Source organism: Eurosta solidaginis, chromosome 3, assembly GCF_040869045.1.
Source record: "Eurosta solidaginis isolate ZX-2024a chromosome 3, ASM4086904v1, whole genome shotgun sequence".
Classification (NCBI taxonomy): Eukaryota; Metazoa; Arthropoda; class Insecta; order Diptera; family Tephritidae; genus Eurosta; species Eurosta solidaginis.
Genome location: NC_090321.1, coordinates 78,813,379 through 78,831,574, shown reverse-complemented (window position 1 = coordinate 78,831,574; position 18,196 = coordinate 78,813,379). Strand labels below are relative to the sequence as shown.

Here is an 18,196-nt window from a genome sequence, read left to right as displayed (position 1 = left end):
TGTATAAATAGGAATGTATTTTATCAATAAAAGGAATAATCTGATTTTAGCGCTGAACATAAGCGCCCACAAAATCTCTTTTGTATTAATATACGGTAAATTTATTACAGAGCTAAGTTGATTTAGCCATGTCCGTCTGTCCGTTTGTTTGAACGCAAACTAGTCCCTCAATTTTTAAGATATCTTGATGAAATTTGGTAAGCAGGCATATTTTGATGGGGGATTTGACATTTGTAGGAATCGACCGGATCGGACCACTATAGCATATACCTCCCATACAATCGATTGTTAAATAAGAGGGTTTTCGCCATTTCTGCCTCATTTTAACAGCTAGCAACATCAAATTTTACCACAAGCTTACGTATTGTAGATTGTTGTCTGAAAAAATCATCAAGATCGGACATATTTATAATATATATCCCATACAACCGACTGTTCAGGTAAGAGGTTTTTCATCATTTTTGTCGAAATCTATTTTTAGTCCGATCTTAATAATTTTTTCAGACAACAATCTATGCCCAATACGTAACCTTGTGGTAAAGTTGATGTTGCTAGCTGTTAAAATGAGGCAGAAATGGCGCAAACCCCCTTCTTGAACAATCGATTGTATGGGAGGTATATGCTATAGTGGTCCGATCCGGTCGATTCCGACGAATGTCAAATACCCCATCAAAATATGCCTGCTTACCAAATTTCATCAAGATATATCAAAAACTGAGGGCCTAGTTTGCGTTCAAACAAACGGACAGACGGACGGACATGGCTAAATCAACTTAGCTCGTCCCCTGATTATTTTGGTATACTTATTGGTGGGTCTAACGGAAACATATACATAAAAAATGATTTGGAGCCTTTTTTAAAACTGTTAATGCCAACGTTTTTATCGCATAATTTTAAGTGGGATAGGAGCTATGAGACAAATTCGCAACACATCGGCAACACTTTTACACGTTTCTGAAGAAACTCTTAAAAAAAAATGGCGAAAAAATAAATTTTTTAACCAAAACACTCCTCAAAACCCAAAAAATATTTTTTATTTTTTTTTTTTTCAAAAAACTGTTATCGCCAAAGTTTTTAGCGGACAATTTTGAGTCGGATGACAATTTTAAAATAAAATGAAATTTTTTTAAGTAGGTCATGAAAAAACCTTAAAAATCAAAGAAAAAAAGTCAAAAAATTAAAATTTTGCAGGCTGGAAAATAATTTTTTTGGGTGTGCTTAGTGGAAATTTTTTTCCTGAGCCCAAAATCGATGGCGCGATATAGGTTAATAAATCGACCCAGCTTAATATACATGTATGCATGTATACGCTTAAATATACATGTAAATATAAATGCATATAAATATGTAAATGATGGTAATTATGATTTTGAGAATTTGTTCACTTTAGTATGGGGCCCATATCGAAGGAGGTATATTGATGAAGCCTAAAAGCCATTCAGTCATTGTCGTCTTGGGATGCAAAGCTCGAAATCAAAAAATTCGTCTGACGAAAAGAGACAGCCTGAAAATTAAACAAATTTTATATTATAACGTTTCTTTATACTTTCTTTTCGTGCAAGCATTTCTAAAAACTCTATTCTTTTGCAATTTAATAGCATCTCGTAACTGATTTTCGGCAGGTACGGAGGTTTCGGAAATCGGAATTGCTCCTGAAATTATTAAATAAAAACGGTCAGAACATAATAGAAATTTGTATGCTTCCAAGTACTTACTCAGCAAAGCTCTATAGAAATTCCCGTATTGTTTTAGTGATTTTTTCCCGTGAACTCCTTCCACATTGAAATCCATAATTAGTTGATCCGCCAGGATACATTTCATGGATTTAAGAATACCTTCTGGTTGTAAAATGATGTTCATTGTTTTAATCTACAAAATTAAGGAACAAAATATATTTCTAGAAGTCCACAAAAATAATTAAGAGTCAGAACGTAGTCACAAATCGGAGCTTTTGAAACTTAATTTTAATGAATGAAACCGAAAACTTGAAGTGTAGCGGACTAAGTTCACATACTGCCTTTTAGGAATTTTGATGCCAATAAATTTCTACTAACCTTCAAGATACTCATTAACTAAAAAAATAATCGTTAAAAACTGAAATGAAAAGATAAAAAAAGGTTTAAAATTTGTTTTATGTTTCGAGTATCTTAAAATTTCAAACCAGAAAAGTAGTAAATCAATTTTCCAATGCAAGAAAACAGTATTAAATAAATATTACTTAAACATTAAAATAACATTGTAATACAATTGTACTGTTAGAACGATTTTAGAGCATAAAAGCAGTTTAAGTGAAATTATTCTATGGTGGCGGCCGCCGTGGTGTGATGGTAGCGTGCTCCGCCTACCACACCGTATGCCCTGGGTTCACACCCGGACAAAGCAACATCAAAGATTTAGAAATAAGGTTTTTCAATTAGAAGAATTTTTTCTAAGCGGGGTACCTTGCAGATGCCGTTCGGAGTTGGCATAAAACATGTAGGTCCCGTCCGACCAATTTGTAGGGAAAATCAAGAGGAGCACGACGCAAATTGGAAGAGAAGCTCGGCCTTAGATCTCTTCGGAAGTTATCGCGCCTTACATTTATTTATTTTTTTTTATTCTATGAAAAAAAAAAAAACAAAAAAAAAAAGCGGAAAATTTCATTTTACTGCTTTTGAGTAATGAGGCAGTTTGCGTCTTATTTCATGCTCCCAAAAGAACTATGTAATAAAGGTAATGGCCCTTCATAAAATCGTTTAGTAGTTCAGTATTCATTAATTGTCTTGCATAGCAAGTAAATCTATTTATTTAGTTTAAACAAACGCAAAACTCGTACCTCATACCTCTGATTTCACTTTTTACACTTTTACGCTTTTTTGCTATGCACGACAGTATTGAAGTTAGTTTTTATTATTTGTCCTAGTATTTCATTTTAAATCCCCTATTAGGAATTTCAAACAAAAACAATGCCGCCAGAAAGGGCTGCAACTCAGACTACAACCCACTTTATTTTGAATATAAACTGGATTCTTAAGAGCTGTCACTTAATACTTTGGCAAATTACTTGATGTTTTCTCAAGTAGTCGCTGTTTTTTTTTTCTTTGTCAGTTACATTTATAAAAATGTCTTCTATAATTAATTAATTAATTTTTTTTCCAAAGATTGCAATTACGCAAATTGACTACTCCGCGTAAATATGTATATAGGATGCAGTTAACCAAAACTTGCTAAAACTTCCTTGAGAAAACATTTGGCATGATTTGGTTAATTTGTTGTTGCCAAAGTATCGGGTGACGCACGGTAGAGTATTTGATCAATCTACCTGGACAAAAGTCGATTTTTCAAAATATTCCAATTTTTTTTTTTAAATATACTCCCTCGCGTTCCCAGATATCCACTCAATAGTATACATACACCAAAACCTATCTGCAACGTCAACGGAGCTAACCGCGCGCATCTAAAGTTGTATAAAAATTGTGTGCAGTTCGATGTATTGGACTAAAAAGCAATATACCCTTCTAACCTAAATACTTGTTCGCTCGTTTAGCCTTAATCAAATCTAGTTACATTTTCTTTTAGGATAGGAAAATGTGTTTCTTATTCTATTAACTGCGTTATTCTACTTGTAATACTACTACTTTTCAATAATAAATTTTTTAAAAGCCTTGCAAACAATTAGATATATCTTTTTTTTTCATGGCATATCATGTCAGTAATTTTTTGGCAATACATAAGGTTGTGTTTGTTTTAAAGTTTAATAACAAAAACGGCTGCGCATATTCGCGATTTTTTGAGTGGTGATCAATTTTGCAAGAGACTGATACCTTTATTGGCAAAAGGTGGCAACCTTGTGAAAGCATCCTCAGTGGGAACACCTAGGTGGAAATTCTTAAAATACAATACTACATGGGTGTACCAAATTTGATTAAAATCGGTTAAGCCGTTTCCAAGATGGTAGGGGTTATACAAAGAAATATGAAAAAGGTGAGGTGGCAACCCTAAGTGGCAACCCTTCTTAAAAATGGCAATAGATATGCGGAGTAAAACACTTTTCGTTTGATATCCATATTGACATATCTCATGTAATGCCAAAAAAAATGAACCCGGTTCCAACCGAAACAGGGGGCCCGATCCATAGTAATTCTGCATAGAACACAATTTACTGTCAAATATTTCCTTTCATAACTTTTTGAACGGAAGTAACTGCTGTTTTAATTTTGGCCAGCTAGATTGATCAAATACCCCACCGTGTGACGGCTCTAAAGAAAAAAAACTATTAGCTTACATAGTCATCTCTATTGGAATTATTTATTGTTTTATTTAGATTGGCAAGATCTTCTTCCGTTTCAATTGGGAAGTCGTGGCTAACTGTGACTTCTGCTGTATCCGTGTGCATGAATCGGTCAATAACAACTTTTTGCTCGGCGAGCTCCTTTACTAAAGCATTAACCTGTCCTGTAAGAGAAAAAAACATTATTTTCACATACTTACCTACATATATATACATATTTGACGCTACGCCAGAAAAGACCCTTTAATCACAAAATGTCAATTTTTTTAACCAATTTATTACAAATCAAAGTTCGTTCTCGAAAATGGTAAAACGCGGAAATCGATATGTTTATAACTTTTTGAGTTTTGCACGATCAAATTCGACAGTAATTGCGCCGTATACAGGCGATCATCCGAAAGCTAGCGCATGCCATAATACCTGCTCGATGTGTAAAATCAACAGCATTCCCGATAGGGGCCTTATTTCGCAGAACGTCAGACATACATCTCTGGAAGTAATGGCGCATAGTCATAGTCAAAGTAAAATAGGTTTTAAATTTAGTTGCAGCTTTTTTGGCAGATAGGCTCATTGAAAATGATGTCAAAAAGCTCCAACTAAATTTAAAACCCATTTTATTTTGACTATGACTATGCGCCAATGTAATTACCGCGTAAAGTGGCGTTTTCTCTTTGGAAGGTTCCTGAAAATAAATGGATTATATTTTATGTGAAAAAGTATACCATGGCGGAACGATACAAGGTGGCAGCATGGGACAGCTGTTTATAAACTTTTTTTTATTTGATTTCATACATCAACTTCCGGCGCAATACGATTTTGACATTTGTCCATGGAATTTACAAAAACAAAGTACATAGAATTTTTATATATGTTTGTAGGTATGTAACCATGCTGCCACTTTGTATCGTTCCGCCATGAAGAATACTATGTCGTTGCATATTGTCAATAAAATTTGTTATTTGTATGAATTAAGCGGGGGGGGGGGGGGGGGCGGGGTTGTCCTCATTGCTTTAAATGTATGAAAACATTTACTATTTGAAGCAATTTTTAATAATTTATTTAAAAATTTGGGAAAATTTTAAACAACGTGACATCAGGACGGACAAGGCGATGTTGCGATTATACCGATGTTTCGATTTACAAGGCATAATGGAAACAGCTGTCTCCTTGTCCGTCCTCATGTCACGTTGTTTAAATATTTCCCAAATTATTAAATAAATTATTAAAAATTTGATATAATTAGGTATCTGCAGTGAAGCAAAATAAAACAAGGTACCTATCCTACAAGGTATATGGTGAATTAAAATTTTTGTTCTATCCTTCGGGGCACCCTCCTAAAATATGACAATAGATCAGAAAATGATTATGGCAAAGTTTCAGGCCAACCCGTTAATGTTAACACGTGCCTCATTGAGGTCAAAGTTAGGAAAAACAGCGATTTTTCAGAAAAATGTTTAGTGTTTCGTCAGTAAAAGCGAAACCATTTATGCCAGGAACTTCACTCGTATATCATTCGATAGGTAATTTTATTTGTATTAATTCTGTTCTTAATATTTACGTGTATATAGGTATGGTAAGTTTTTTCATTTAAAATATATACAACTAATTTTTAGGGGGATGCTCCGAACTTTTTTCAAAATTTTCTATTTAAAAATTTGTTTAAGCAAACACCTATTTTAGGATTCGATATATTTTGTTTAAAAGTTGATAATCCCAGACATTTCAAAATAACTCCGTAGAAATTTTTCAAATAAAATAATTAAAAAAAAAAATTTTAAGTTAAACGGTTGATTGAAAACAATACTTACATAAGTAATAATAATACTAAAAGCTAGAAAATAATTAGGTAGGTCCTTGGTACTAGTCATCACACTCCTCACCAATCTAGGGCGTTGATCAGACAATTAAATAAAAGCGTTGGGCACGAGAAATTTCTAAAAATGTGAGACGTAGCATAACCTGATTAGGGTTCAGTTGGTCTTATATATGACTATCAATAGAAATTTGACGCGTCTAACGCTCTTATTTAATTGTCTGATCAACGCCCTAGATTGATGAAGAGTGTGATGACTAGTATCAAGGACCTACCTGAATATCTCGATCCTTGCGCCACCTAGCGGCGATTTTTTTCATAGGTCGCTTTCTATTCTTGTATGTATTATGTGTTCCATATTAGCGCGCGCGGATTTGGCGTTTACTATGCGCAAACGGAAGGACGGGTGCGAGCTGTAGTAATGGTAAGGAAACAGCTGTATTCATATATGCTGCCTAATTACACTACTGAGGACCTGTTGTTGTTGTTGTTGTAGCAATGCTCGCCCCACCTAATAGCCGCGACCGATCACAAATTGTCATCAATATCCTCTAACGGGAGTCCAAGGAAACTTGCCGTTTCAACAGGGGTGGACCATAAGGAAAGGGGTGTTATAGGCGTTGGTTCCATATTACAATTAAAGAGATGGTTGGTGTCATGTGGGGACACATTGCAAGCGGGGCATACATATTGTATGTCGGGGTTGATTCTGGAAAGGTAAGAGTTTAACCTGTTACAGTATCCAGAACGAAGTTGAGCAAGAGTGACACGCGTTTCCCTGGGGAGTATGCGTTCCTCTTCCGCGAGTTCTGGATATTTTTCTTCAAGTACTGGATTCACCGGGCAATTCCCGACATAAAGATCCGACGCCTGTCTATGGAGTTCACCAAGGACCTGCTTGTGTTTTTTCGCTTCATACGGCTGGGTTCTCAGGTGCCGTATTTCCTCAAAATGCTTAAGGAGAAGACTCCTTAGGCCCCTAGGCGGTGCTGGTTCGTCAATCAGATGTCTGTTGGGATGCCCAGGTTTCTGGGTATTCAACAGAAACTGTTTGGTCAGCATCTCATTTCTCTCCCTGATGGGGAGTATTCTCGCCTCATTATGCAGATGGTGTTCTGGGGACATAAGAAGACAGCCCGTGGCGATTCTGAGAGCAGTATTTTGGCAGGCCTGTAGTTTCTTCCAGTGGGTAGTTTTTAGGCTTGGCGACCATATGGGTGACGCGTAGCACGTAATCGGCTGGCTAATTGCTTTGTATGTGGTCATGAGCGTTTCTTTATCTTTTCCCCAGGTACTGCCAGCAAGGGATTTGAGGATTTTATTACGGCTCTGAATTCTCGGAACAATTGCCGTTGCGTGCGCACCAAAATGTAGATCCTGATCAAACGTCACACCCAAGATTTTGGGGTGTAGGACAGTCGGTAGCGTAGTTCCATCGACGTGGATGTTCAATATGGTCGACATTTGGGGCGTCCATGTTATAAATAAGGTCGCGGAAGATTTAGTCGGTGACAATGCCAGGTTTCGCGAGGCGAAAAAACTGGAGAGATCAGGGAGATAGCCGTTTATTTTATTGCATAGCTCATCGATCTCTGGGCCTGGGCCTGTGGCCATTATTGTGCAGTCATCGGCGTAGGAAACAATTGTGACTCCTTCCGGTGGTGAAGGTAGCTTAGATATGTAGAAATTAAACAAAAGTGGGGATAGGACACCACCCTGTGGCATCCCTTGTTTAATTCTCCTTGGTTTTGATGTTTCCTTTCTGAATTGCACCGATGCCTGCCGACCACCCAGATAATTTGCGGTCCACCACTGAGGACCTCGTAGTGGTGGCCGTTGAGCAAAGGAATAAGCAGGCACTTATACTGGCATCCTGCTACATGGCCCATGCTGCGGAGGTTCCACAGATGGAGTGCAAGAGGCTGGTACAGGACGAAGGGTGAAAAGGGCGGTTAGTCATAGGCGCAGATGCAAATGCGCACCACAATACGTGGGGAGGAGCAGATACGAACGAGAGAGGCGAATCTCTAGGAAAAAGCAAGAGGAAAAGCAAAGCTGCCATGGTGGAGCAATGAGTTGAATCTTCGAAGAAGACAGGTAAAAGAAATGTTTAAGCTAGCAAAGACCGCGGAAAGCGAAGCGTGCCGGGACGAGTACAGGACTCTACTGAGGATCTACAAGCGTGAAATTTCCAGGGCGAAGAGAATCTCATGGAAAAGTTTCTGTAGGGACATAGAGTGCTCCAGCGAAACAGCACAGTTGAGAAAAGTCCTAGAAAGGGGAAATATAGTCCAGGGACTAATAATGAAGGAGAACGGGGAATGGTCACGTAATAGTGAGGAATCCCTTGAGGTGCTTCTCGATACACATTTCCCATCGGGAAATGGTTTAGAAGAGCCAGCAGAAAGCACTCACACTTCGATCACGGAGCGGGTAGTGCCGGGCTTGGTGACCGATACCAAGATCGATTGGGCAATGAAGACGTTTTCTAAGTTTAAATCGCCGGGCCCAGATGGTATATTCACGACCATGCTACAAGTTTCAAGTAGGGCGGTCGTGGAATGGCTTAAAATAATATTCGATGGGTGCATAAGGCTGAATAATGTACCGCACTCTTGGAGAACTGCTCGTGTAGCTTTCCTACCAAAGGCGGGAAAGATCGGTCACGTGTATCCCAAAGATTGTAGACCCATTAGCTTAACATCATTTCTGCTCAAAACCGTTGAGAAGCTGATAGATGTGTACATAAAGTCCAACGTGGATGAAAAGCTGCTCTCCACAACACAACATGCGTACACCAAAGGCAAGTCGGTAGGCACCGCATTGCATAGGGTGGTAATAAGCGTAGAGAAAGCCCTGGAATATAAGGAATATGCTCTAGAAGTCTCCTTAGACATTGCCGGGGCTTTCAATAATGTCTCCAAATGGGCGATTATGGATGGTCTTAATTAAATTAAAGTACATCCAGCCTTAACCAGATGGATCGGCTGCATGTTAAATTGCAGGAAGATCACATCACAATGGGGATTGTACAAGGCCACGAAATCAGTGGACAGGGGAACGCCGCAGGGAGGGGTGCTATCACCTCTGCGGTGGACGCTGGTCATCAAACAACTGGAAGGACCCGTAAAACTTACGGCTTAAGCAGATGACGTTGCAATTGTCATAAGTGGAAAGTGCCTTCCAACGATTAGCTCTTTGATGGATCGGGCGCTTCGGGATATTCATACCTGGGCATCAAATGTCGGGTTGAAAGTCAACGCGGATAAGACGGATATGGTCTTGTTTACAAAGAGGTACAAGGTCCCAAATTGGATCAGGCCTAAGTTAGGAGCGGTGACCCTACAGGAGAAACCTTGCACAAAGTATCTAGGAATCATCCTAGACAGTAAGCTGTCATAGAAGCTCAACGTGGAAGAGAGGGTGAAGAAGGCTTCAAGGGCACTTTATGCATATAAAAGAATGCTGGGGTGTACGTGGGGCGCATCGCCCTCTCTTTCTCATTGGGTTTTTACAGCGATTGTAAGCCCTATCCTATACTATGGAGTCCTTGTTTGGTGGAAAGCCACACAAAAAGCAACCTACCTCAAAAAATTAGAGGCGGTATGCAGACTATCAATGCTTAGCATTACAGGAGCGATTTTTTTCTTATTATTTCATTGTCATCGGGTTCTGAATTATATTCCAAGTTTCAACCTTGTAGCTTATCGGGAAGTTACTTAAATTTCAATTACAAAATTCGTGCCAGCCAGCCAACCAGCCAGCCATCCAACCAACCAGCCTGTCAAGTCAAGCTAAATAAAACCGTTTAATTAAAAACAAATGAACATGAAAAAAACGTGAGTACTAAGTAATCGTGAAGTTCGATGTGTTAACATACTGGCATACATCTAGGAAGCTAATGTTTTCAATGTAAATAGAGCCCGCCCAGGGGTGTAAGTTACACCACAACAGAGGGTAAATGTAGTTTGGAGGTTTTCGAGAATAGCTTCGCAACTTCTTATCGGTAACAAACGATACCGACATGTTATTGTTTTATTATCGGTTTATTATGGATAGCGAATTGTTATCGTCGAGTTTTCGATTTGTTATCGGAGGGTAACATATATGTCATCGTTTTTATATTGAAGCCTTCTAGATATCTGTTTATTAACAAACCGATGAGTCGTCGTTAAAATCGATAAGAATCCGATAAGTTTTTTTAGCAAAATTGGTATTTTTCGATAACTTGCCGGTAACAAATTGGGAAATCTTAAGCTTTCGAACACAAACTTATATCCTTTTGATAACATATCGATAATTTTTCGGTAAATTTTTGATAACAAATCGATAACTTTTCAAAAGACTCTGATAAAAAGTTGGTAATAATCCGATATTAAATCGAAAACATATTGATAACTTATCAATAATTTTTCAATGATAGATTCAAAACTTTTCGATAGCAAACGGATTACCAGTCGATTAAAATTTAATTTAATTTGTATTAATTGAGCGCGGATTTCGAAAGGCTTTCAAGAGATTTACAAGGATGTAATCGAAACAGCTGTCGGATTCACCGCCCTGATGTCACGATGTTTTAATTTTTCATATATTATTAAATAAATGAATTTACTTTATTTCATTTCACTTTATTTTATTTTAGATTATTTTATTTATTTTTTTTTATTTTTCGTAATTTTCTTTTGTTTATATTATTTTTATACTCAGCTGAGCAGAGCTCACAAAAAATATATTAATTTTGTTCGCATAACGGTACCCCGTAACGGCATAAAATAACCGAGATAGATATAGATTTCTATATATCAAACTGATCTGGCCGAAAAAGAAATTCATTTGGCCATGCCCGTCAGTCCGTCTGTCCGTAAACACGATAATTTGACTAAATTTTGAGGTATATTTTTGAAATTTGGTATGTAAGTTCCTGGGCACTCATCTCAGATCGCAATTTAAAATGAACGAAATCGGACTACCTATAACCACTTTTTCGATATCGAAAATTTTCGAAGAACCGAAAAAGTGCGATAATTCAATACCAAAGACGGATAAAGCGATGAAACTTGGTAAGTGGGTTGACCTAATGACGCAGTAGTAAAACTTTTAAAATAAGGTAATTTAAAAGTTTTGCAAGCTGTAATTTGGCAGCTGAGTATGTAATGTTCGGTTACACCCGAACTTAGCCTTCCTTACTTGTTTTGTTTACACTTCATTATTTTATATAAATCTAGTCACATAATATAAAAACATGTTAGAACCAACCATGGCGGAACGATACAAGGTGGCAGCATGGTGACATACCTACAAACATAAATAACAATCCCATGTACTTTGTTTTTGTAAATTCGATGGACAAAAGTCAAAATCGTACTGCGCCGGAAGTTGATGTATCAAATCAAATAAAAAAGTTTATAATCAGCTGTTCCATGCTGCCACCTTGTATCGTTCCGCCATGGAACCAACAAGACCTTAAAAAGAAAAAATTTTCAACTTAAGCCTCAATACATAATCAAGCGATTTGTTTAAAAAAAATGTATAACAGTAATAAAACTTACGAATCTGCTCATGTTTGTATTTGCCATGGCGGAACAAGAAACGGATGGCAGCCGGAAATCAACTGCTTTGTACTTTTTTAATATGATTTGCATCTTCAACATCCGGCGCAGTACGATTTTGACATTAGTCAATCGATTTACAAAAACAAAGTATGTACATGGAATTTGTATTTATGTTGTACGTATGTCGCCGTGCTGCCATCTTGTATGGTTCCGCCATGGCATTTCACGCTGTAGGTGAATTCGCAAAAACTGCATGTTCAGAATTTCCCCAAACTCGGGTTAGTTGTTGAAGCATACATTCGCCTATTACTTAAAGGCGCTGACACAATGACATTTTTCATATAGATGCGTTTAGCACAAGCTTATGCATTCAAATAGCATCGCCACAATCAACCAAGATGTTACGTTTTTAAATATGAAGGAACTTCAGACTGGGCAATTGAAGTTTATTACGCCTTGCCCATTCACATATAAAATTTCGCGAAGCACTGTTGTAAACATTCTCCCTATACAATAAAAATACTTGCTGACATATTTGGTGTCGTATTCGATTGTTATATTGCAGTTTTTGATTGCGAAAAATGTCAACCAGTGGGAAAAATAATTTCACTAGCAAAGTGTGCGGCAGCGATTTAGTTTAGCACCCCCCGATTTCGGGGTTTAACTTGGTATCAAATGAAAGAGGGAGTTCTCCCGATCACAAATATATATCTTAAAGTGCGCAAACTTATAATTTAAAAGTTATTTGTTGTTAAAGTTTGCAAATTTCTATACAACTTTTATATGTGTATACATGTATATATTTTATGACATTACAAATCTGTGCTGCCACATCTAAAAAACGGTACAAGTGCAGAATCGAAAAATAACTTATAAAAATACCCATCATCTGATGTATATACCCTACAAGAAACGCTGATAGTTTTACTAATACACTCACACTTGTAATTGACAATACTGATCCTGCGATGATGTAAACATTGATACTCAAATTTATGTATGTTCTTTTGTTCGCTCACGCATGTCCGCATGTTCCCAACGACAGCCTATAATCATGAAAAAGGACTCAAACTGGGAAAGCTTCGGACACCTGGTACAGAACAAAAGAACATATAGCAGATACCATTATGCATGTGAGACAGATAAATAATTCTCAACGGAATTTTATGTATGCGAGAACAGTTTATGCGATTTAATCATGTTGTCACTACTGACTGTCATATGACAATCAAATTATTATCACGGTTGTTTTGTTATTTTTTAAATTCCGCCATTTGCAACCGACGAAAACCATATAAAAAATAAGTTTAAAAAATGAAAAAGGGAGCATTTCAAAGCTCCATGCTAAAAGAAAAAAAAATCGAAATTAATTTTAAAAAATACCAATAGCTGTCAGAATGTATGGGGTGCACTCAAAAAATTGATACGCGAAAAATAATAGTGGTTAGTGGTGATTCATTTTTAAATGTGTTTCCGCATGAGGAAAGCGTTCTTCTGTTGTTTTGTTATTTTCTGAATTTAAATTGAACATTCTCAACTCGAATTCTTATAAAACTATTTATTTTAAACAAATAAAAAACACGTATGCTTTTATCACGTACAAAATTAAAAACGTAATGAAATAAAGTAAATAAAAAGCAAAAATCATTGTTTCATTTTTGGCGGAATATAACAATGGTCATTTATGATAGTATAACAGTCAAGCCTGATATCTACAGTAAACTATCATTTATGACACTTTTTGATAGTTACAGTGTCATCAATGATCCAGGAAAAGGAATGAGAGTGAGCAGTTCGGCTATATACTCAATCAGGAGGTCATGTTGGTGTATAAGAAGGAGACAAAAACTCACACGTACACAGTTGTTTACATCACATTTGCGCAAGTCCCCTTAAGTTCGTGATAGAAAGTTTGTATGAGGCGCTGATCGTTAGGTTGACATTGCTGACAATCAGATGATAGTCAGTATTCTTGTAGGGTATATCTTTAACTTTTCTAGTCTTTATTTACCAAAAATTTGAAAAAGCTCTTTTTTGCATTCGTGAACGATCTGATATTACCTTATAACTCTTATGTTTATTGTTATTAATTCTACGTAGAACACCTTTCTGCATAGGCGGCCTTTGGTCGCGCTTATAAAAAATAACCCTGGGCTACGCCATGCCAAGTCCGGGTGTGTGGTATAACCCTTCTGCGCAAAAGGTTGTACTACGCAGAAGGACATCACCGTGGCGGTAGCCATGGTTATACCACACATCCGGACTTGGCATGGCGTAGCCCAGGGTTATTTTTTATAAGCGCGGCCGAAGGCCGCCTACGCGGAAAGGTGTTTCAACTTCTCTAAATGAGTAGTAAAAATATATATTTTCCTTTTTCTTTATTAACTGAAAGGTGGTAAGGTAATATTTATATTTGTTTTTTTTTTTTTTTTTATGTGGCAGCACAGCTTTGTAATGTCATCAATAAAATATATATATATATATATATAAATGTGCATGTTGCTACAAAAGCGCGATTGATTTAATAAAAACATTTATAATAAGTAAAACAATGCAAAAATGAAATGTGAAATATACAAAAATGCAATTTAAGTTTATGGCTGCCAATTTATATAGATATGTGGATTATGGTTTTGAAAGATATGTAAATTGTAATTTAAAGTGCTATAGAAATTTGCTAAATTTGCAAACTTTAACAACAAATAACTTTTAAATTATAAGTTTGCGCACTTTAAATTATATATATTTGTGATCGGGAGAACTCCCTCTTTCATTTGATACCAAGTTTTACCCCGAACTCGGGGGGTGCTATTCTAAAATCTTCCCCTCATAATGCATAAGCATGTGTTAAACTCATCTATATGAAAAACTGCTTATGTGTCGGACCTATAATGTTTGTTTAGTTTGCGAGTAAGGTGGACGATAAAAAAGCTAAAGCAGCCACGACAATCCTAACAGGGTCACACTGACTGGCACGGTAACAAAACTGATTTTGCGGTACCAAAACTTTATTGATTCACTGTATGTTAGCACACATTTGTGTACATTTGTGAGCATACTCACTTTTCAACTCGTCGAATTGCTGAGCCAAATAAACTAAAATTGCTTCGCTCGATTTACAGTGTTCGGGATTAGTTCCACTAACTTCTTGCTGTAAGCTTCTGAACTGGGCTATAAAATTATTCATTTTCACAGAGTTAATATGAATCAAACGCCTTTTACTTATCATTTTACAGTTATTTCTTTATTTAAATATTTATGTATATTCTTTGCCAATGAAAACATCAACTCACTACTACGCTGTGCACAAAATAACTGGAAAGTACACAAAGGAAACAATAAAACTACCAATAGGCAGTAGAAGAGTATGGTATACATATTTACTATGGACTACTAGAGAGTGTGTGCATACTCGTAGCATGTCGGAACGATACAAGTGGCAGCATGGGACAGCTGATTGTAAACTTTTTTTATTTGATTTGATACATCAACTTTCGGCGCAGTACGATTTTGACATTTGTCCAACGAATTTACAAAAACAAAGTACATAGAATTTTTATATATGTTTGTAGGTATGTAACCATGCTGCCACCTTGTATCGTTTCGCCATGACTCGTAGTGTGTGGTATTGGTATATGTACTCTATAGAGTACTACCATGGTTGCCACTTTTCCTCCATTTGGACCAAAAATGGTCCCTTCCAACCCAATTTGGTCCGCTGGTCGATTTTTTCAACTTTGGTCCTTTTAAGCCACGATTTTGGTGTTTTCTTCCTTTTTCACTCAGGTAAAAATTCACAATATTGCCCAAAAAATTTGCAGCACATTCGTTAACCGACATATAATTTTGAGTTTACTGAAATGATATTTCTCACCACAAAAAATTGCTCAGTCAATAAAAATGTACGAGAACATTGACATTTCACCTAGGAAGTAATTTAGGCGAGGCATTAAAAATTAATTAATTGTTAGCAAAGACATTGTCGTTAATTGTTGATGAAACAACCGGCTTATGAAAAAACTCATGTTTGGTAATTATAATAATAATTACTAGATATTTCCATCTGTTATTAAACACGTAGTGAAAGATTTTTGTCATTAATAGAGCTAAATGTATGTATTTCAAATGCAGGTGCGCCTCTAAAAAATTCGACAGGGCTTGCAACTGATGAAGCGTGAAGTTTAATGAATTGAAAACTAAGTAAAAGAATGAAACTAATTTATTTTATATTAAGTGTACTTGCCACTTAATTAATTCAAGCATATCGAGAGATATTGAGAGTTTGTGAAAGCACGTCGATATTTAAATCTTTCTCACCCAGCTCAATGAGTTTATTGAATTACAGGACTTTTGTTGGGTTAAGTCACGCAAGATACATTAAAACTAAGTATCTTGGCATAAGATATTTTAACTGGAAGGCATAAATACTTATTGAAGGCAAATGCAAGAGATTTGATTTTGGAAGAAATATTTTGTGTAAAATTATCCCCGTAGGTGCTAGCAGAACCCCATTAACCCCTGAGGCCTGGTATCAAAACTAACACTTACTGAACCTAGGCTATGATATAAAGTTTAAACGTTAAGAGAAAATGTAAGCATGTATAGAAATAGCACTAACAAAATTGCTTAGTTTCATTTATGCTCTACTGAGTTTTCCACATAGATCGACCAGAACGCAAATTTTTGACCCATTCCTTACTAAAACTTAACTGTGCTATACATTTTATTTCATTGTAATCAACAACATAATGCTGGAACTAAAAGATTTGTGAGAAAAACTAGGTTCACAACGTTAGGTTGGTGAACGACATACACTTATTCTAGAAATGTGAAAATATAATACCATGAACTACATTTTATTTTTCTTTGTTCCTTGAATTAAAGCAAAGCATTTATGTACTATGTCTACATAGTAAAATTTTATATAGGAAACCATGGAAACATCCTATAGTTTTATATTTTACAACGAATACGACACTCTTGTATACCTCTTTATATTCCAATAAAATAAAACAAAAATTTGGTCCTTTTTTTCGATGAATTTTGTTTCCAAATGAAAAGATGGTGTGGCAACCGTGAGTACTACATACCCAATAAACATTCGGAGTAAAAAAAATGTCAAAGCACACCTAAAGCAGAGCGTTTACACTCATTATGAGCTCATTAAAGAACCAAAAATTACCCTTCTTACAATGATCGTCCGATATAAACCTCTTTTCATCCGATTCATTCAATCTGATCAGACTCCTATTAAGCTCATAATTTAGTTCTTATATGACTACATAAGGGATTAGGATTGGCCAGTTCAGTGCGGATTTTGCTAGAGATTAAAATTAAGGATCCGGGAGCATTGTTGGAACGCAGGATATTTGGGATGGAGTCCTTAAAGGTGGAGCATACCGTCGTGAAAACATACGAAAGCTCGACGCACCAACCAGGTTATACTTAGGAGACAATTTGTGGTTGCAATTAAAAGAGTCCCCAATACTTACATACATTGCTAATATGTGAATAATAAGATTAGGCGAAGCGTTTTTCCATACCTCTTTTCAAGATAAGAGAACAGCAGGGAATGTTTGGGTTATATTCAAATTTAATGGGAAAGAAAATGTTTTCAAAATAAAATATGAATATCGGTTCTAAAGTTGCTTTGTTTTCTGAACACTCTTATCATAAGGCCATTTTTTTCATCATATCGCAGCAATAAAAGACTTTTACATATATGTATGATCATTTCGGGCTTTAAATTATAAGCGATTCAAAAATGTTTAAGGGGTAATATGTAAGCATAGCCCACCACAGATCACACACACAAGATTGCGCATTGCGCATGTAAACAAAAGATCAGCTGTTTTTTATGGGCAATTTTTACGTCATTTTCCTTTAGCTCTTGTTTTTTTCTCTCTTTCTTTCATTCGCTCAAGCAGTCAAGTGTGATGTAGATCCGCAGAACCATAGTACAGGTTTATGCCGCAGTTACTCACGAACGTACGTACCAAAAACGTGTCAGCTGACACGACCTATCTTATGAGTGTGCAATGTAAACGAAAACTCACCGACGTGCAACGCCCGTACGTACGTAGCCCGGAACGTAGAAATCAAAACAATTTTGATTTTTTCCGTAAAAACGTGTCAGCTGATCGCTCTCTCAATAGACAGAGTTGCCTAGTAAACTTTTGTACGCTAATTTTTGACCGTTTGCAATTTTATGCAAAAACGCCTAATTAAAGTTTGAAAAATTGTGAAAATAATTCGAAATAATTATGTAAAAGTGCTGATTATAAATATTTTATCTATTTATACTTATTTAATATGTATCCCGGCCTTTTACAATATCAAAAATTAAATTGGAAAAAGTTGATGTTTCCATAAGCATACATGCAAAATGGTCAATGGCAACAGTGCTTATCTGTAAACAATACACACACAAATATGTTATGTACATGTACACAGACGTACACATTGATTCCTACGGGCTTGAGAGTTCGGTCAAACGTGCTTCGTACGACAAACGTCCTTACGTACGGCACACGTCGGTGGGTAACTGCCGCATAACTGCCA

The 18,196-nt window shown here is 36.4% G+C and overlaps 1 protein-coding gene across 3 annotated transcripts; it reads right to left on the bottom strand.

Annotated features, from left to right (window-relative positions):
* Positions 1-1,073: 1,073 nt before the first annotated feature.
* LOC137244047 (uncharacterized) lies at positions 1,074-15,013 on the bottom strand. 3 transcript variants are annotated; one of them, XM_067772513.1, is made up of 6 exons: positions 14,699-15,007; positions 4,920-4,952; positions 4,265-4,434; positions 1,716-1,869; positions 1,547-1,652; positions 1,074-1,486 (listed from the first exon to the last, which is right to left on the bottom strand). In XM_067772513.1, exons 1-6 carry the CDS (start codon positions 14,862-14,864, stop codon positions 1,474-1,476), a joined length of 642 nt encoding a protein of 213 aa, XP_067628614.1. In that variant the 5' UTR covers positions 14,865-15,007; the 3' UTR covers positions 1,074-1,473. The 3 variants fall into 3 exon arrangements, with proteins under 3 accessions (XP_067628614.1, XP_067628613.1, XP_067628615.1); XM_067772512.1 differs by lacking the exon at positions 1,074-1,486 and having other exon boundaries at positions 1,506-1,652; XM_067772514.1 differs by lacking the exons at positions 1,074-1,486; positions 4,920-4,952 and having other exon boundaries at positions 1,506-1,652; positions 14,699-15,013.
* Positions 15,014-18,196: the final 3,183 nt, after the last annotated feature.

What these genes read in the sequence shown, in the direction of transcription:
- LOC137244047 (XM_067772512.1), bottom strand. Translation starts at nt 14,864, where the DNA reads ATGATAAGTAAAAGGCGTTTGATTCATATTAACTCTGTGAAAATGAAT. An exon ending in ATTCCAATAGAGATGACTAT is followed by an intron (nt 1,870 to 4,264) that starts GTAAGCTAATAG and finishes TTAATTTTGTAG; the next exon opens with ATTAAAACAATGAACATCAT. An exon ending in TTTCTATAGAGCTTTGCTGA is followed by an intron (nt 1,653 to 1,715) that starts GTAAGTACTTGG and finishes TAATAATTTCAG; the next exon opens with GAGCAATTCCGATTTCCGAA.